This window comes from Ascidiella aspersa, chromosome 5 (assembly GCF_963924565.1).
Source record: "Ascidiella aspersa chromosome 5, kaAscAspe10.2, whole genome shotgun sequence".
NCBI lineage: Eukaryota > Metazoa > Chordata > Ascidiacea > Phlebobranchia > Ascidiidae > Ascidiella > Ascidiella aspersa.
This window is the reverse complement of record NC_139451.1, coordinates 28,909,955-28,929,113: the sequence shown is the minus strand read 5'-3', so window position 1 is coordinate 28,929,113 and position 19,159 is coordinate 28,909,955. Positions and strand designations below refer to the sequence as shown.

The following is a 19,159-nucleotide window of genomic DNA, read 5'->3' as shown; positions in this document are numbered from 1 at the left end:
TTGTCTCACTTTGTAATTGACAAATACAGGACCATTACCGTAAGGAGGGCGCGGTTAAAAAGGGTTAAGAACCATCACTGCTCTCTGGTTCCAATGAAAGGTCATTCAACCTACAATTTACACACTCGGTATGCGTAGCGTTAAAATCTTTAGGCTTATCATTTAGGCGTCAATACGGGAAAAAATGATTGCTCGGTCTGTACAAGGCGATCGCAAATAGCGTGCAATTTATTTAATAGGCAAAAATCTGAACACGCCCTCGATAAGCAAGCATAAAAAATCAGGGGTGATGTAGAATTATTTTCTCACCGTACCGATAAAAATCACAAAGTTATTTTTTGACAAAACATCAAAAGTTTTTTTTTTTTTTTTGACGAACCGTCACAACTAAAAACAAGTAACCTCAGAGGTATACGTCACAACGAGACCTCCAAGTAACATTATAGGAAACCTGAAGTTATCGTTTGATGTGCTGCACAATAATAAAACTGGAATATTAATTAAAATATTTTTAAGGCGATGGCGGGATGGCCTGGGGGAAAAAATGGCTTTGTAAAAAATAGCTTATTTATTTACAGGTGCGGCGTACCCTACAAAGGTTATTTTACCGAAATGCGGTTCCGGCAACGATACTTTAACGCAGTGATTCCCAAACTGTGCGCCGCGGCACACTAGTGTGCCTCGAGACATTGTCAAGTGTGCCGCGAAAGTTTTTTGTAATTTCAGAAAAGATAGCTTTTATATTACCAATAGCATAGGCATACACGCAAGCATTTTCGACTGAAATACGCACTATTCATTACAAATGAAAATTTTGAGACATTTACATAGGCCTATACTTTGTCGTGTGTTACGGGCGATTGTAAAATTACTCTGTTCTGTTAAAAATGTGCCGCGGAATAGTAAAGATTTTTTAGTGTGCCGCGAGCCAAAAAAGTTTGCGAACCACTTGTTTAACGGAACAGCATTTGCTTTTAACACAGGTGTAAACTCTTCAAATGCATCTAGTTTCGACCTCTTTCAAATGCATCTAGTTTCGACCGTTTTGCGCGTGGAGGTCGTAACGAGCTTACGTAGAAATTTAATTGGGTTTTTATTTCTGCCAAAGGGGTAAACAAGCACGAAGGGCGTCCAAACAAGACGCGTGTAACCACAGGAAATGTTTGTCATTACAATTTTCCGCTCATACTAGTGCCTCGTTTGAGAACAGCGGTTTGCCTAAGTGTACTGCGTAAAGAATATGTTGTTAAGTATACCAGCATAGCAAACAAAACTCCTCAATAATTTGCAGTGTTCGCATACGCAATCACCACTTATGCAATATAGAAGTAGGCTACACACAAATAATTCATGGATTTGAACCAATTAAAACAGATATTTTAGTAAACTGCTACAAATATAGGCAAGTAATATAGAGTGCATCACCAAAATTATATTAATGCCCAAAAACGCATTATAAGGCAAGAGTTAATTTGTAGTGAACAAGTAATAAAATTATACAGCTTCAAATATCAGTTTGTGATATCAATCATAGATCAATATTCAAATATAAATAATAAGTTAAACATTGTTCGAAAGGTGTTTCAAAATATTATTTTACTGTTTCAGGTGTCTATGACTGGTCTAGTTAATATTTGAAGCATTGATATGATTATATTTGACTCGTTAACACCATCTTGCGGATATTGTTCAAGGTCCTAATTACTATCAATATTCTATGGCAAAAATGAAATGTGTACTTTGGAGGGATACCCGACATTATCGGAGTAGATACGGAAATTCCAATTTAAAGTATCGGTATACTCTTTCGATATTGGGGCGATATCGGCGACAATCTGATACCAATTTAACGTACAAATTCCAAACGTAGCTATTCTCACTTTTAAAGACAAACTTTATAAAAAACAGTAGGAACATCTTAAAGTATCTAAGGTTAAAAACTCAGATTATAGCATAATAACCTAACATGAGTAAACTCGAACGTTTTAATTCCATCTACTTTCATTTTTTAAGCATAGTAATGATGTCTTTAGGTGTCGGATGCGATTGCGATAATTATTATCAAAAGTTTGCTAACGGAATAAAATGCCAGATATCATACATCCCTAATTGCACATGTAAACTGCCCCGTCATTAAAACACTCGGGCCAATTGCAAGGAATTGCCTTACGATTAAAAATGATCATAGCGGCTGTCATTATTCATTGACAATTAAAAAAAAATTAAAACCTCTTATATTTTAAGCGAATTTGATCTTCTTTATAACTGAATTTCGAATCTTATGCGCCGCCTGAGTATTTAATTGGTATTTTTTGTCTTACTCAAGATCTTAAAGCTGATAAAACACAAAAATAGGAAAAGTGTATGAAAAATATTGTTTTTTTATAGAGTGCTTAAATCGATATGTTCACGCTTGATCGACGAGAAGGCGTTAAGGTTCAAAGGTCGTTTTCTTCCAAAGAAGAAATTAATTCAATAGTATTTAAGGATAACCCTGTTTTGGGTAAAGTTAGTCTCCAGAATTAGAATTAACTTTAACATGGCATCGCCGAAGCCTGTATCATCGCCTGCCAGAAAAACTGGCCCAATTGCGACGGCATGGTTGATAATGTACAACGTTGCAATGACCGCTGGGTAAGTTTTTAGTTTGGATTTGCAGAAAACAACTGAAGTATGGGAGAAGTTGTAAATAGTACGTTTAGCAAGGAATTTTAGGTTACTATTATATATATATTGTTGCTTTTCATTACCAGTAAAGTGAATTAAGGCCACTGGTCTTTTTTTTAAATGTGATACTAGAAGTCAAGACCAGCGCCAAATTAAGTGTACAACTCCATTAATATTGTGTTGTGTTGTACAAAATTCAATTAATATTGTGTTGTACTAAAATGTTTCTGTTTTTTTGCCAGATGGTTTTTCCTTGGAATTGGAATTGTCCGTCACTTTTATAAGCATCAAACCCACAAGGGACTCTACAAGCAAGTCGAAAAAGAAGTACTATTTTTTCAGACATGTGCGGTGCTAGAGGTAAGAATGTTCCTCTTCGTTAAACGTTAGCTTTTTATACCAAAAGCATTGATAGAAATATTAGTTTACAAGACTGTCAAAGATGTAAGATCCTTTTGAAAAAAAGATTTTTATATTACTGCCTAATTTTCTATTAGGATTTAGTTGTATTAGCAACAAATCGTAAATTTTTAGTGTTATTAGAGAAGGTGTTATTTTAATAAATTTCTCCTAATTTGGTGTTTAACAATTTAACCTTAGATTTTTAAGTCACAAATATGCAACACCAGATTTCTATTGTCATTAACAAAATATCCAGTTACACCAAACTTGTGTTGTGCCTTATTATTTCCACTTTTGTGTGGGACTGCTTTACTCTAAACTACAAAACCTACAGGTATATACACAGTTAATATGTATTTTTTAACTGAATTTTTGGTAGATTTTCCATGCCGCCATTGGAATTGTTCGCAGCAATGTGTTGCTGACTACGATGCAAGTTTTCTCTAGAGTTGGTGTTGTGTGGGGTGTTCTACAACCAGTGGCACAGGTGTTTAGCAGTTACTTTAAATTTAATTATATATATGTAGCGTAAAAAGTATCTAATTTTGATTTAGCTCGTTCTGTCAAGGACCTTAAGTTATTTGCCACCATTCGTTTGTAATTTGATGATTGTATTTTAAGGTGTTTTACGGGTAAAGTCTATTTTTAAGAAGGGTTGTCACAAAATGCTGTAAAGTCTTTAAAAGTTGAAATGTCTTTAAATTGATTTGCACTTTGAAAAACATTTTTAAAAAAACAGTTTTTTTCAAATGTCTTTGAATTTATGTTATATGCTGCTTTAAGCTATGTGCTAAGTAAGACCAGTTTCAAACAACATTGATCTAACTTTATATTTTTATTGTGTTGACTTGTCATTCTTACTGTTTTGTTTTCGAATTATATTAAACGTAAAGTAATCTAATTTTAGATCTTTAAAAGGCTATAAATTTTTTCTTTGAAAAGTTTTTAAATTTTTGTGTGTAGCAACCCTGTTTGGGGCGATGTTTTTATGTATTTTATCCTATTTTAATTGAAGATACACAACAACGAAGGCATCCCCATGCTGTTGGTTGCTTGGACAGTAACAGAAGTGATCCGTTATCTTTATTACACTTTTATGCTGCTTGGTTCACCACCATACATTGTGGTTTGGCTCAGGTATATATTAATGCTAAATTCTGTGATTTTTTTGTTTGTTTTTTATTGATTCATTTTCCCCATTTTTTATATTCTTTTCACGATTTCCATTGTTGTAAAGATTTTTTCGTAGTGCAACAGATTGTGATTTATTTTTCCCATTCTTTATTTATCGTTACATATTGCTTTGTTTTCATGTTTTTTTGTAAAGTAGCTGTTTTTTTCTTTTAGGTATTCACTGTTCACTGTGCTGTACCCTCTAGGAGTGACGGTAAGTTCTTGTTAACTAAAAACAGTAAAAAGTTCAACGAAATTAAATGCAAACTTATTTTAAACTCCTTTTGAAAATAGAACCACGAAACGCTTTTATTAAGATGTTTAAAAGGAACAAATAATTATTTAAAACAATCACAAAATGCTACCCATTTCTGTTATGGGCTTCAATTATATTTATTCTACACATTTTGTTATGTTCAACCTTAATCTTTTCTTACAGGGGGAATTGTTGAGCATTTACAACAGCCTTAAACCTGTCCGGGAGTCTGGTTTATATTCAATCTACCTTCCAAACCAACTTAACTTCTCACTCGATTACCATATCGTCCTAATTGGAACGTTACCTCTATATTTTGTGTGTAAGTGTTTTGTGACACTAAAGAACCAAAGCTGTAAAATATGTATAAAACCAGGGCTGCTGAGTCTGACTTATTTTTGTTTTTAACCGACTCCGCAGTTATTTTTAACCGACTCCGCAGCACTGTTTAAAACAATTCGAGATCGACTCTGACTGAGAAATATAATAAGAGTCTGACCCGGTATGAAAAAAACAACAAAGTCAGGTCCCGAGCCTGAGTCCAGCCTAACAGGCTGCCAGGCTGGACTCAGGCTCCACAGCCCCCTTCCAAGTAACTGTAACCAAGAAAAATTGGATAAAGGGTAATAAAGTGTGGTTTTAATTAACTCCTAGGCTTAAATATAGCTCATCCATCAAAAAGCCCAACAGCAACAGAAAACTTTAAAGCTATAGTAAAACACGAATTATTATTTTACTAGTCGTGAACACAAATTGATGAGATACAATTTAAAGGTAAATGATCACAATTGTATATACAGTATAGCCTGTAAACCCTTACAGCCTTATATCGTTGGCGGTATAATTAAAATTAACGTTTCCTCTATTATTTTTATAGTTTTTCCCCAGCTCTATTTTCACATGTTCGCGCAACGCAAGAAAGCATTAAAACTGGGGCCTCCACCGTCGCCCAAGAAAATCAACTGAAGTCACGTTTTGGGCGAAACCGAAAAATCGAAGGCCTTACCTAATTGGATCCTATGTAATTTATTGTGTAACAACAGAGCCTTGCTTCGTTTCGCCGTGTTGCAAGTCGTTTTTATCTTCAGCGAATTTACAGTAATTGTGTGGGTTTTCTTTCTATGCACCATTTAATAAACCAAAAATGTACTGAGCTTTTTAAGGGTTTACATTTTAATCCTTTAAACAACAGTAGCGTTTATTTACTGTACTCGCTAAAAAACAAATGTTTAAAAAAATGCAGTGGTGAATCTTCGCTCACTTGCCCATATTGACTCACCTCAGTCCACTCTTTCTATGGGTATTTAAAATACAAATGAATTAGATAAGTAAAATGAGCTCATTTGGTTAAAACTAACCACAACTTGTAACCCTACGTAACGTGAGTAAATGAGGATAATTTGGTCTACTCTAAACCTATTGGATCCCACCACTGTAATAAGGGATAGTCTGGCAGCAGACTGAGATAAAAGAAATGCGTAACGGATTAGGTAATCACCACTACCTTTGACGTTGTAAGCCTGTCATGCAAAATTTCGCAAGGCGTTAGACGTCGCGTCTGTCATCTGTCAACACTTTTTCCCGTTATCAGCATTTCGCGCTAAGCTACAACAAAGAAAGCCAATCAGTCCTCTATAACTGCTGCTGTGGTGCCTATCACGGCTGACAAACCATTTTGGGTGACGACACTAAATGAGGTCATCAGTAATTTAAAACTATGACGGCTGCCGTAAAGCACAGCACTCCGTAGGGGAACAGTGTTAGGTCCGCACAGAAAATAACCGCTTATTTATAGAGGCACCTATTCGCTAACGTGGCTAAATACAGCCATATTGTAATATACCATTTTGTTTGTAAAAAGTAGTCTATAAAGTTCCGATGGCAACAAACTAAGGAATAAAAGTGAAATATTCATGCTTCTCTATTTTGATAACTGCGCTGAATATTGATTGTTAAGGTCTATCCTCCAGCCTTAAAAGCATGTACTATTGAGTTTTTCCTTTAAATTTGTTGTAAAGTTATTTTAGGATAAAATCAGGCAATTAATAAGAGTTAGGGACCTATCTCTTTAATTCAGACGACATTCACGTCAAGTACAAAAAAGAAATAAGTACCATACACGATATAGACTTCTTCAGATTGATCTACTGCGGTGAATGAAGTTTGCATGTGAATATTTGGCGTCATAGTCCTGGGGTTTCTCAATTATATAACCAAGGACAGCTGTACGAAGAAACAACTGTTGTTTTGCAAAATTTTTTAGATTTGAGCACATTACAAGCATCTCTCGAGGCGCAAAGTTTAAGAAACATTGATTTAATCTAAGCCTGCAAACCTGAATTACGTAATAGTAGGAGTGCTAAAAATACAACCCTGTGAGCCTAACATCACGTTAGCCGTCCATAGCACGAAAAAAGTCTAATCTCGGATGGCGGGCTCATGTAAATATACCGCAATATATCTATTTAAGTAAAGTAATATCGTTTTAATTTATTAACCGCCAAAGTGTATATCTAAAATAAGCACGTTTAGCATAACCAGTAGTAATCTGGAAACCAAAATAGCGAAACACGTCGCAAACATATAAACCAAAAAGGTTGAGACCAGTTAGATTAGAACTTTACAGGCAGCTATAACTGCCAATAAAAAGTTTTCGAAATGAGTTACTCAAAGGAAGGATTTTAAGACTTATCAATTCGAAAAGTGCCAGCTTATCATTTTTAACATAAATTGAAGAAAACGCGACCTCTCACCGGATTACAGTTTATTGTTATGTCGCTAAAGTTTATTTTCACAATGTATTTTGTCCATAAGAGAACTGATAACTAAAAAAAGCAAACAAAAGTGACATTGTACCTTTGAATTTAAATCTCATTGCGGGAAATACATTTGGTTAGTTGGTCAAAAGTTAATAAACACGGATGTCTTTTAAACCGTTCCTTTTATAGAAGATAAAACACATATACAGTCACTTTAAAGATGTAAAACTATTTCTTAAGAATATCAGTCAAGCGTAAGTGAAAATTGCATTGGTACATTTCGACGAATTCGGAGGTATATAATTCAATTTATTTTTGAAAATAATTAAACTTAAGCTCCCAATATTGCACTTCTAACGAGTCAAAAAACAATAAAAATCAAAAACCCTACACATAAAATCTGATACAGTTTCCGTTAAAACGCGCATAAATTACGAAAAGGCAGTTTAAGCAGGTACGAACAAAAATGTTTTTGAAACTAAGGGAACATCCCTTGTGGCATTTTGTCTTTTTGCATTTCCAAAACCATTGGTCGTGTTTTCAAACGGTAAAAAACACTGACCAATGTTTTTTTTTCAAACATAGAAAGGTTTGTAGCATCGATAACTGCCAGATTGACTCTTATTGCAACTTTTCATTTACTTATAGAAATATGCTAAATACAGTATTTTAAATGTATTAACTTTGTGTAAATACACATTTAGTTTTGACTGTACAATGTTTGTGCTTCTAACAACGCTCATGTCTTCGGTAAGGCACACACAGCAAAGCCTCTCAGGTAATTTCATGAAGATTTGAACTACTAGAGAATCCACGTTTTTCAATTTCGATTAATTAGAGCAATATGCTGCTAAATTTCAATCTAATCTATGATAGCTTGTGTGTTACGATCTTAATTTGAGATTTCCTATTGGAAACAAACTTGCAGTCACGCAGATAAATAACTAAGACGTGACAATCTTGGTGTACTAAAATCTTCTATATTCGCGTTCCTATAAAAAATGCTTATCATCTAATTTATAAACTTCAAATGGCCCAGGTCTCCAAGTGTATCATTCTGGGGTCCCGGCGTTTCATCAGTTTCAAATTACCAAGAAAATAGCATTATCAAAACACTCCCGGAAACTCAAATCCATGATAAACATCTGCGAAAAAGCCATTCAAAAGAACAAATCAGACCCTTGTACGTTGGGTTTGATGACGTCATTGCTTAAGTGCCAGAAAGGGGAGTAAGTGGGGGGACATTTCCGAGAGGGTTTTGCGCAGTTGGCTGTTGAGAAATATGGGGGCCGACGAAGTGTCGTTGGACCTGTGCTGACAGCCGTACGGAAGAGAAGTACTGGTAAGCGCTAATCCCAAGCACTGCGATGCGTAGAAGAAGCGGAGGTCTTTCCCTGTGGACACGGATAAAATGCGAATAGAAATAAATTGAATAAAGGTGGAGAAACCGTGGTAGCCAATAAAGCTCCTCAATTATCTGAAATACGCAGCAATGCATTTAAAATCCGGTATGGGAAAACTGTTATGTAAATATATAGTAACGGTCTTTATTTTGCAAAGGCATTTTCGGGGTGTCCGTGAAAGTTTCATAAAATTTAAGCAATGATTGATAAATGCCACCATTAAAAATAAGTTTGTGATTGTGATAGATTTGTTCGAAAGGTTCGAAACCTTTCCTTACCATCAGTTTTTCTTGAATTAGTTAAATTTTACGCTACTGTATAAAACACATTAGGTTTTATTTGTACAATAAACTAAATTTTCAGATAAAAAATAATGGTGTTCGTGAACATTTGTAAGGGAATCAAAAGTGCCCTCTTACAATAAAAAGGTTAAGAGGAAATGGTATAGAGCAGTGGTCACCAAACGTTCTTTATAAGAGGTAGGATCACTGGCGGATAGCCTATATAATTTTGGATTCGGCTTTGCCTTATTTGGCTTAAATCTTACAAAACAAAGCACAGATAAAACCCATATTAGTCAAAGTTTATTCTAACTTCGTGAAATTGTAGTTTTACTTTAAAATTTTATTATAATTTAGCTTGCATCTAACAAACATTTTGGTTAACAAAGTTTTAACAACCTAGTTTCGGTATTATTTGGAAAACTTTCCGCTGGCCAGAAGGATTATTATCCTTTTTGGGGGCCACCTTGAATAAGTTACATAATCTTTACGAACGCATCACAGTTGGAAGGAAACGGAAAGTTTTCAATATTTTTGTTTTTAAAATACTACATGTTAAAGGTAGCAGAGGAGACTAAAACATAAAATAAAATCATTGTTGATCTTAGAAATTTATACTCCAAGAAATGTTTCTGTTCAATGTAATAAGCATGTGTACTCTGCACCGAAAGCCATCACAGACTCACCGAATCTGTCGATCAATGATGCAGCAAGACAGGCTTGGAACGACTAGCCTGCAGTGAGGTTCGAACTCACGACCTCAGGTCATACAGGGACCTTCCATCATTGATCGACAGATTCGGTGAGTATGGATGCCTTTCGGTGTACTAATGATACGTAAACTGTAATCGTTGATCAAAAAGCAGCTTCAGAAGGGATAGATCACAGTTGGCAACACACATATGTGTGTATGTTTCATTGAACAATAAGCATGTGTTCACATTTTCAAAAAAAGAACGGCGGGCCGAATCTGGCCCACGGGCCGTACTTTTGGTTACAGTCAGTCAGACTCGGACAACTAGATAATTCTAGTTTTCTAATTCAACGAACTAGAGAAAATGCGGCTAATTCTAATTCTTATCTAGTTTGTAAATTGCTTGTGTGCTTTAATTCTAGTTCTAATCTAATTAGGATTTTACCAAAAATGATACTTTGTCCAAAGGCATTTTTAGTCACTCAGTCCAAACAAAGAATTTAAATTAATACCCTTTGGTCGGAAGTTCGGAACGACTAAAATTGCGATTAAATTAAATTGATAAAAACATAAAATTAAATAATAAAAACATAAAATTAAATTAACAAAAACATAAAATTAAATTAATAAAAACATAAAATTAAATTAATAAAAACATAAAATTAAATTAATAAAAACAGAAAATTAAATTAATAAAAACAGAAAATTAAATTAATAAAAACAGAAGATTAAATTAATAAAAACCGAAATTATCTAATTCTAATCTAATTTAAGAAAACAAAAATTATCTAATTCTAATTTTAAAAAGCTAAAATAAATCTAGTTGTCCAAGTCCGCAGACAGTATACCTGTTGCCATTTCGATGAAGCGTCGGGTGTGCATGATGTGCGTGTCGGCGCCGTCGAACTTAGTGGTGAAGTCTTCTACAATCGCGTGCATCTTATCAGGAACCGGCAGAATCCACTTGTTCGGTTTCTGAACGAACTCGGCCGGCGTAAAGACCTTCTCGTAAAAGTAGAGATTAGGGTGTAGGAAATTGCTCCGCCAGGCAAACTTGGCTTCGCTGGTGACGCGGTCGTTGCCGAACACGTCCTTAGCCGGCCCGGAAAAGTTTTTGCCGTACTCCATTGCGACGAAGAGGATCGAACCGGGGACCTTATGACCGGTGACGGCCGCTGTTTTGCTCGCCAGAGCGCAGGGAACCGCTTCTAGGTAGGTAGCCTCGGTCTTGTCCTTATTGAAAATGACGACGTCGCACAAAACGCTGAACATCTGGTAAAGGCCTGCCGCCTGCAATGAAAAGTATGTTTTAATGAAAAGATAGGAATGTACCAAGTCATTTAAAAAGTGTCTGATAATTACTATAGCTTTGCTAAACTTTTCCGCTGTTGCTTGTGTTTTTAAAGTCTGAAATCTTCAAATCTCTTTGCCTTTCCTGTAATTGTAAGCAGCGTGAAAAAAGTAGAAACTGAACTCGCATTTAAACAAACCATTACCAAGAAAAGTGTTTATCGAAAACTCTTATTTTTATTGCTAGTTTATGTTAGGCAAAAAAAACTGTAAAAAATATTTTTTAACCTTATTCCCCATGACCCCAAAAAATAATTAGGAAAAACAAAATGTTCTTCGAGCCTCGTTGACTAGCTTATGAATGAAAGGGGTTAGATCTTGGAGGTTTCCAAAATGTACTGAGGGTTTTATTGCTTGTAAATGTAAGAAGACAAAAAGTATTTAAAAAAAAAAATTGTAAAAAAAATTAACAATTTTCCCATGACCACCAAATATTTAAGGTGGATAAAATTGTTCTTCGAACCCCGTTCACTCTCTTGTGAATGTAAGAGGTAAGATCTTGGAGATTTCTAAAATGTACTGAGGGTTTCACTGCTTGTGAATTTGAGGCGAAAAAAAATTACAAAAAAAAATATTTTTGCTAGCCTTATTTTCCAATAACCCCCCAAAATAATTAATTAAAAGAAACAAATTGTTCTTCGAACCTCGTTTACTCGCTTGTGAATGTAAGGGGTTAGATCCTGGAGGTTGCGGAAGTGTACCGAGGGCCACTGGACGCGGTGGTTCCTCCACTCTAGCAGGTGATGCAGCGCCCGGCCGGTGTAGCGGTAGCCGTGGATAAAACCACCGGCCGATTTCTTGTGGTCCAGTGAGTGAGTGTTGGTGCCTGGAAGTATGATGGAAAATCTATGTTAGAAAAAACACAAACGTACACTTTGCAAGTAGTGTACCATAGTGCATCTAAGTATATTGGTGTCCATTGCGGTATAGCATTCAATCTGACGTTAGACACAAATTCGTGGATTGGTTTTAATAAGAAAAACACCAATCTACACTATGCACGGATCTGTAGTATTGTTCGATAATGAATCTCTCAGATGCCTGGTGCCTTGAAGAGAAGCAATTCTTTTGTCTTTAGTTCTGTGGTTTTTGGCACATCCATCAGCAAATGTTTTAAGCTTTTCCTTGGTCAGCGTACTTTCAAATTTGTTTGGATCAAAGCCAAAAAAGCGAGTAAATCGACCTCATCTTGATAACTATCATCAAGCTACTTTACAGATGCATGCATAGTGCACTCGTTTGAAGACGAATATTTCCTAAATCAATGTCTCTAAGCCTTTTTTGCGGCGACCCAGGCATAAAAGCGGGTATTGGCGACCCGTTTTCCATACTGAACACAATATAAGACAAATGGCACGAAATTAAATGTAATCATTATGCGCCGTGTCATCGTATTTCTTTAAACGCTCCTCACATTTTAGAGGTATTGCTCAGGACCAAACCTAATAAGTTTTCAAAACCTGAATAAGCCTTTGAAAACGGAAACCTTGCTTGCTCCGTCCCAGTTTAAATACAAATGGGTAAAAGGCTGTTTCGCATTGGACTTTGATTAAAACGAAAATCAGAATTTACAGAGCTTTGAGATGTTAATGTTACTTAAGTCGGGTTTTGCAGAAAAACGCGGTCACCTATACAATTGTGTGTACTAGCCAAACGTATAGTAAATATATACAAGAGGTCATACGTTTATTTTTCGAAATGTTTGAATTAAACACTTTTGTACTTTAACAAAAATTCAAAAACACTGACTAGGTTATATCTATCTATGGATGGACTGTCATTCGTTAACAAAACACATGTCAGTCATCCAACCTGAGAAAAAGAGATTTTTCACTTCCGTAGATTCATAGATGAAGTTAATTTTCGGGTACTTCTTGGACCCTATGCCGGTTGCATGAAGTTTGATCGACGGATGGAAAATGGAGTGGTCAAATTCAAATCCAAGGCACCTGATAATGCGATCATACCCCTCTCTGGCTCCATCATTTTCTGAATCTGTACGTTTTAAGTTTTTAAAAGAGCGGTTTATAATATATGTCCCTTTAAAAATGTAGTGCTACCCCGAAAGTAATGTGACCCCTTTTTAAAATGTAGGGTAATCAGGTGACACCATATAAAGACAAATTGTATCGAAATTTTGACAAGCTTTCGCACAACCGTGCTTTATCAGGTCAAAGCAGAAAATATTGCCACCAGATTACACTATTTAGAATTAGACAAATACAGTTCAAACTGTAGTGTTCCCCGAAACCAGCTGAAAAAATGTTTCAAAGAAGTGAGAATTAAACTTACATAGCTAGTTTTTAATAAACTTTGTTCTTATGTGTTTTATAAAAATGTCAATTTAAAAGTTTTGTACCCATGTAGACAAAGATAAGACTGATATATTGATTTAAAAATTACACTGGTATACTTATAACCTGTTTTTGAAGACTTTTAATGACACATAAGCTTCAAGGCAGTCTTGTTCTACTGATACTATGAATTTGAGTTAAACTTTTTGGACATATTTTACCTTAAATCTATAAAGTATTTACTACAAAACAAACAAAGTTTCACATCGTTTTTAATACAACTGATCTACATATAAACTGGACAGGCTATTTTTACCATCAAGAACATTTCCTCCTGGAATAGTTGACGTTTCATTTCCTTCTTGAATATAAAGCCGATTATCAAGCGGACTCCTTTTAATTACTAAATCAGCCACGTCACCTGAAAATATATTGAAATGTTCAACTGTTTTACCTGAAAATATATTGAAATGTTCAACTGTGTTTTGAAAACCTAAGTATTAACAAAAAAACATGGTAAAAACATATGATTTTTCACAATTTCCAAGGCTTACACACAGAACATATGGAATGCTGCAAAGAATAAAAGTGTTTTTATATATGTTATAAAAAGCATGAAGGTACCAAGTGAACACAAATATCAAGTTATTCTACAGGTTTTAAAATTTTAGTATTGTGTATTCAGTTTATCAATAGTTCAAAAATAACTAATAACATCGCAATACCTTCAAACACTCCGTCCAGGGATTTGAGTTGGTATGTGTCAAGTAGTCCATTGTTGACAGCCCTCAAATCCCCAACATAATGTGTTGACCAGGCTAGCTTAACCCTGGACCTTGTCAACATATGGATAAAAGCTGTGCTGCCCATGATATGTTGAGCGGTTTCATGAGCGGAGTTACCATTGCCCAAAATAAGGACTTGCTGGCCCTCGAAATTCTCAGTATCAAGTGAAAGGTCACTGTAGCTGTCCGTAAGCTCCATTCCTGTAAACGAAGTTTCAAAGCGAAAAAAATACTTTTTGTCTTGTAGTTATGTCTGTAAACTCAATTCCTGTGAAAAAAGTTATTAACAAAAAAAAACAAAAAAACATTGGTATTTATTTAAGAACAAAACGAAGCATATAAAAAATGCTAACCTTCAAATTTGGGAGACCATGGCTGCGCTATTCCAGTGGCCATTATAATATATTGACAAGTGTAGGTTTTTCCATTTTGATCATTCATCTGAAACATCTGGTCTTCTCTTTTAAGAAGATTAGAAATGGTTGTATTTACTTGTACCTTAATGTTGAGTTTGTTCTTATAATCGTTAAGATATTTAACAAGAACATCAGCTGGAGGGAAAAATTCCTGCAATAACACAACCCACATTAAATTTAAGCACTAGTGTTAACATAAATGTGATAAATAACATGAAGTTTGCTGCGCTTTAGTTTTCAGTGATTTTACCTTTGAATACTTTGTCATTTCCAAAGATTCATCGTGGCTGAGAAGACTATTCCAGTCATGTCTCATATTAAACTCCTTATTTGTTTTACCAGTGTGCCTTTTGTTAATACTAATCAACATTCTGTGAATGGGAAACTTGTTGTAAAAAGTCCCCGCACCATGTCCTAAAATGTAACAAGTTACAGTTTATATAACATTGAATACCTTATTAAAAACATAACCAAGTTATCCTTTAAATCAGGGTTTCTCAACCGGGGTGCAGCAGAGCCCTGGTCCCCCATTTCTAATGCTCAAGGGTGCCTATAGGTATTTGAGAATTTTTGAGAATCTAATTTTTCCTCAATTGGTAAGCTTCTTGATACAACTATTCGTGTACGACTAGAGACCATTATGTCAAATGACTTTTTCCTACATGTTTTAGGTTGATTGTGTTGTTCTAGTTTTATTTGTAGTGACATTTTATTAAAATATTCAACGAAAATTTGAGTTGCGTGCCGAAAAATCTTTTGATTATTTTTGAGGGGAGCCGTAAGCCATAAAAGGTTGAGAATCACTGCTTTAAAGCATAGATATACACACATGTGTGTGTAAAAACTTACACAAAAATGATTACTCGATCATAAAAATGTGTTAGGATACTAGTAAAAAACTTAAGTTTATATTTAGGGTAAAATATGTTTGCCTAATATATTTATTTATAGCCATATAGTACCTTTCTCATAAACAATGTAATCTCTTTGTGAATGTTCAAGATAATAGGCAGATTGAAGACCGCCTGGACCAGCTCCAATTACACAATATTGGTGAAAATTAGGTGTTTCTTGATTTGTAAGTGGGTCATATTCAGCAGATGTACAAATTGCAACTGAGCAAATTAAACCTATAACTACAATTGCTTTCATTTTATTCGCAAGTGTAATTGCTTGAACTACTTCCTGTAAATGAAAACAAATTTTAAAGTTGATATTAATTAATGATTAGCCGCTGGTCTAGAATACTACCACAGCGTTTAAACAATTAAATAAACACACAATATTTGGGTTAAGCAAGATTCACACCAGACGCGGTTGGCGGCAAGTGGCGCGTTTTTGCGTTCGACGGCAAGCGACGGGGTATTCACACCAGACGGCGTCATGCCGTGACGGCATGATTTTTTCGCTTGAAACGGCTGACGGCAAAGTTAAATCAGATTTAACTTTTCCGTCAGCCGCACTACTTGCAGACTTAAGAGCTGTGTGCAGAACCTGACAATTTCGTAGTTTTAAGTTAGTTTGCTTGAGGATAGAAGGTTTATGTAATATTTATTTATGGTAAGGGTACAGTTTGTCTTTCCCTAATATTTTTTTTGAAAAAGTGTCGCAAAAAGAATGAAAGACACGATGAAAGGTGCAATAATGTTGGTTTGATTTAATTATTTTGGTGTTGTGTTGTAGACTTTTGTTTAGATAAACTTTTAAGAGTTTGAGAGACCGCTTTGCTAAAGAAAAGAGGAAGAATAAAAATGCACAAAAAAGTGGTGCTGCTGCTGCAAATCTACCAGTGTGGGAGCACTATGAGGCTCTTAAATTTTTGCAAGAGCATTTGAGGCGTCAAGTGTGAGTGATTTTTAAAATTAATAGAAATTTTTTAAATGTGCTCTGTTAACAACTGTGGTTTCTCATAGGACTGAGTGTTGGCAACTTTCCCCAAACCTCCAGTCCAATTATTGATTTCACACAAGATGAAGCTACACCACAAGATGGTATTTTTATATTTGTTTGGTTTCAATCAATTCAACTTAACATATACAACCATGGGAGAAATCAGAGGGGAAATCCGAGCAACAAATACAGGGCAACAAAATGAGGAGTTCACTTTGGACAATTCGTGGCATCAAGCCTTAGAAAGTTGCCTGAAGAAAAAGCTTATGCTTCAATTGCCCTGCACTTTTTGTATGCTTATGTGCACTTTTGTACAGTCTAGTTGTTTTCAATTTCATATACTCCTGGTGTTTTGTTACCTCTTTGTATTTTCTCTTTTCTATCCTGTATCAAACATTTTTGTGCAATGTATAGTGTATTGTATTTCTATATGCTTTTTTTGTACTTGTTAATTGTGTGTACTCATGGTGTTCTGTTACCTCATTATATTTTTTGTTCTGTATTATTAGCCAATGTTTATGCTGTTTCTGGCTTATCAAACATGAAAATGTGCAAAAGCTTTGTTTGTTTTATTGAATAAGTACAAAAACAAATTTAACAAAACAGTGAATGAAAAGAACTAGGTTCATATGTAGCAAAGGTAATGCAGAACAAGAAAAATATAACACAAACATTATGCATCATTTACATTCTGTGGATAACAGCATTTTGCCTTATGAGCCGTTACTTTTCGTGCCCTTTTGACTTTGGCAAAGCCTTTGTTCAGTACAAGGTGATCCATTTCCTATCCCGCTGTGTTTGCAAGACAAAAACACTTCGTCGCCGCATCGCCAAACGCACAGCTGGTGTGAACGCCGTTTTTGCGTCAATTATTTAATAGTAATATGCTTAACCCATTAAAAAAAAATACTGTACATTGTGGTAGGATTCTACGATCAATGATTACATTTGTAACACCTAATTCTTCCTGACAAATACTAACTCAATCAGATCATGGTATGGAAACTGTCAGTAATTTGAATAACTGAGTCACAATCTTTTCCACTAATTGAACAGCAGATTGCATTTGAACAGCAGCGTCCCACGCCATGTTATGCTACAGATTATTTCCGCATTGATCGAAACTATCGCGACAGCACAATGCCTCTGGCAAGATGGCCCAACGCCAAACTAAATGTCGTGCGTGCAGTGAAATTGTAGCGCCCCATACAAAATAGCTTAGCCATCTGACTAATTTCAATTAAAGCCGTCCATGATATGACAGACCACGAGATATTAATTTTAAAATAATACACCTTTCGCGCCATTTACTCAATAACCTTTATTTATATATAGTGGGGCGTAATCTTGTTAAATAAGAAAGCATGAAAGAACACGTTTTCATTTCTGGAGGAGTCATGTAATAATTTTAAAACCTAATGTAATGGTTGTGTGCATTTACATCTTAAATAACATTCAAATGTCTGAATTTACCTGTTAAACGAGATCGTAGGTTAATCTTGATAGGATTTTAAAAAATATCTTGGAAAACAATGTAAAGGCGGCCAAAATAACGACATTTTGATACCACGATTGCAGCTCATGCACTCTTTACTAAATTGCCGGTTGGTACGTTATTGGAAAATTTAATTCGTACAATCGTGCTTAGAAATGCGTAAACCAGATTCCGCAATTAAACGAGCTACATCTGGTTCGCAAGCCATTAGTACCCAACCTCATTGAGTTTCATTTATGCCATTTGCTCTTTTGCAAACAAAAACCCTTTTAGGGATGCAAAATTATTTGATACATCCATCCGTTTTTGGTTGTGGTCGCAGTATAATATGTTTTTATTGCATTTTATGTTAACTTTTATAACTAATATCCGTTAATTTTAAAATTTAATGGCGACTTCTATAAATATTAAAATCAGCTTGAAAAAAATCAAAACAAACTAAATAAATATAACGACTCAAATTTGCCTTTCTGAATTGCTGTTACAAATAAAGCATTTTCTAATTAAATGTCACTCATTCATTATCCAACTGTAGCGAAAAGCCATTGAAATTCAGACAAAGAATAAACTACAAACGGTCTGAAAAGGCAAATGCCACAATTGTAGCATTATAACGTGAATATCAAACTGCCAAGCTGCTGTATAAGTTACACCGAACAGCCCAATGAGTTTTTTTCAGAATTATAGATAAAATAAATATAGAACAATTTTTTTAGAAATCACATATTTGGCCCCCTCAACTAAAAAGAGTTAAATACATACAGCGGCATTACCTGTCACTACAACGTTATTCAAAAGCAAACTGTTGCTACAAAGGCATAGCGACTAAAACGTAAAGGCAAAATCTTATAATCTGGACCTGAAAGCGTATGGCTCTTCTGCCAACCATACATCGGAAACACAGGAAGTGGTTGCATCCTAATAGCCTTACGCCAGTTGCTGCACACAATATTTATGCTGGAAAAAGACGTGCCCATGCAGCTGTCATTGCGAGAATTAAAACGAGGAAACTAGGCCTATGTGAAATCGCCCAAAACGCACCAATTACATTGGCATAAGGCTACTAAACATGTGGCTTGGCGAGTAAATGACAACAAAATGAATGTAATAAATGTGAAACTATTTATGTAAAGGCAAAATATAATTTGCCTGACAACTGCCTTTACATTTCAAATAATATTTAAATATAACCACTATAAGGATTTTTTTACTAAAAAAACACAACTATAAAATATTATCAATCCACCCGGTAGGCATAATTTAGCCATTTTGTTACAGAAATCATTTATAGCAG

The 19,159-nt window shown here is 35.0% G+C and overlaps 2 protein-coding genes across 2 annotated transcripts; one reads left to right on the top strand and one right to left on the bottom strand.

The window, feature by feature from the left end:
• The first annotated feature begins 2,472 nt into the window (after positions 1 to 2,472).
• LOC146145802 (very-long-chain (3R)-3-hydroxyacyl-CoA dehydratase 2-like) lies at positions 2,473 to 5,652 on the top strand. The gene is made up of 7 exons (XM_083389888.1): positions 2,473 to 2,634; positions 2,910 to 3,027; positions 3,449 to 3,556; positions 4,085 to 4,206; positions 4,417 to 4,456; positions 4,682 to 4,820; positions 5,376 to 5,652. Exons 1-7 carry the CDS (start codon positions 2,540 to 2,542, stop codon positions 5,462 to 5,464), a joined length of 711 nt encoding a protein of 236 aa, XP_083246014.1. The 5' UTR covers positions 2,473 to 2,539; the 3' UTR covers positions 5,465 to 5,652.
• A 1,604-nt stretch (positions 5,653 to 7,256) lies between these two features.
• LOC146145801 (FAD-dependent oxidoreductase domain-containing protein 2-like) lies at positions 7,257 to 15,650 on the bottom strand. Its single transcript, XM_083389712.1, has 9 exons — positions 15,443 to 15,650; positions 14,731 to 14,894; positions 14,418 to 14,631; positions 14,005 to 14,265; positions 13,596 to 13,700; positions 12,798 to 12,980; positions 11,630 to 11,811; positions 10,484 to 10,925; positions 7,257 to 8,651 (listed from the first exon to the last, which is right to left on the bottom strand). Exons 1-9 carry the CDS (start codon positions 15,630 to 15,632, stop codon positions 8,461 to 8,463), a joined length of 1,932 nt encoding a protein of 643 aa, XP_083245838.1. The 5' UTR covers positions 15,633 to 15,650; the 3' UTR covers positions 7,257 to 8,460.
• Between the last annotated feature and the right edge of the window lie 3,509 nt (positions 15,651 to 19,159).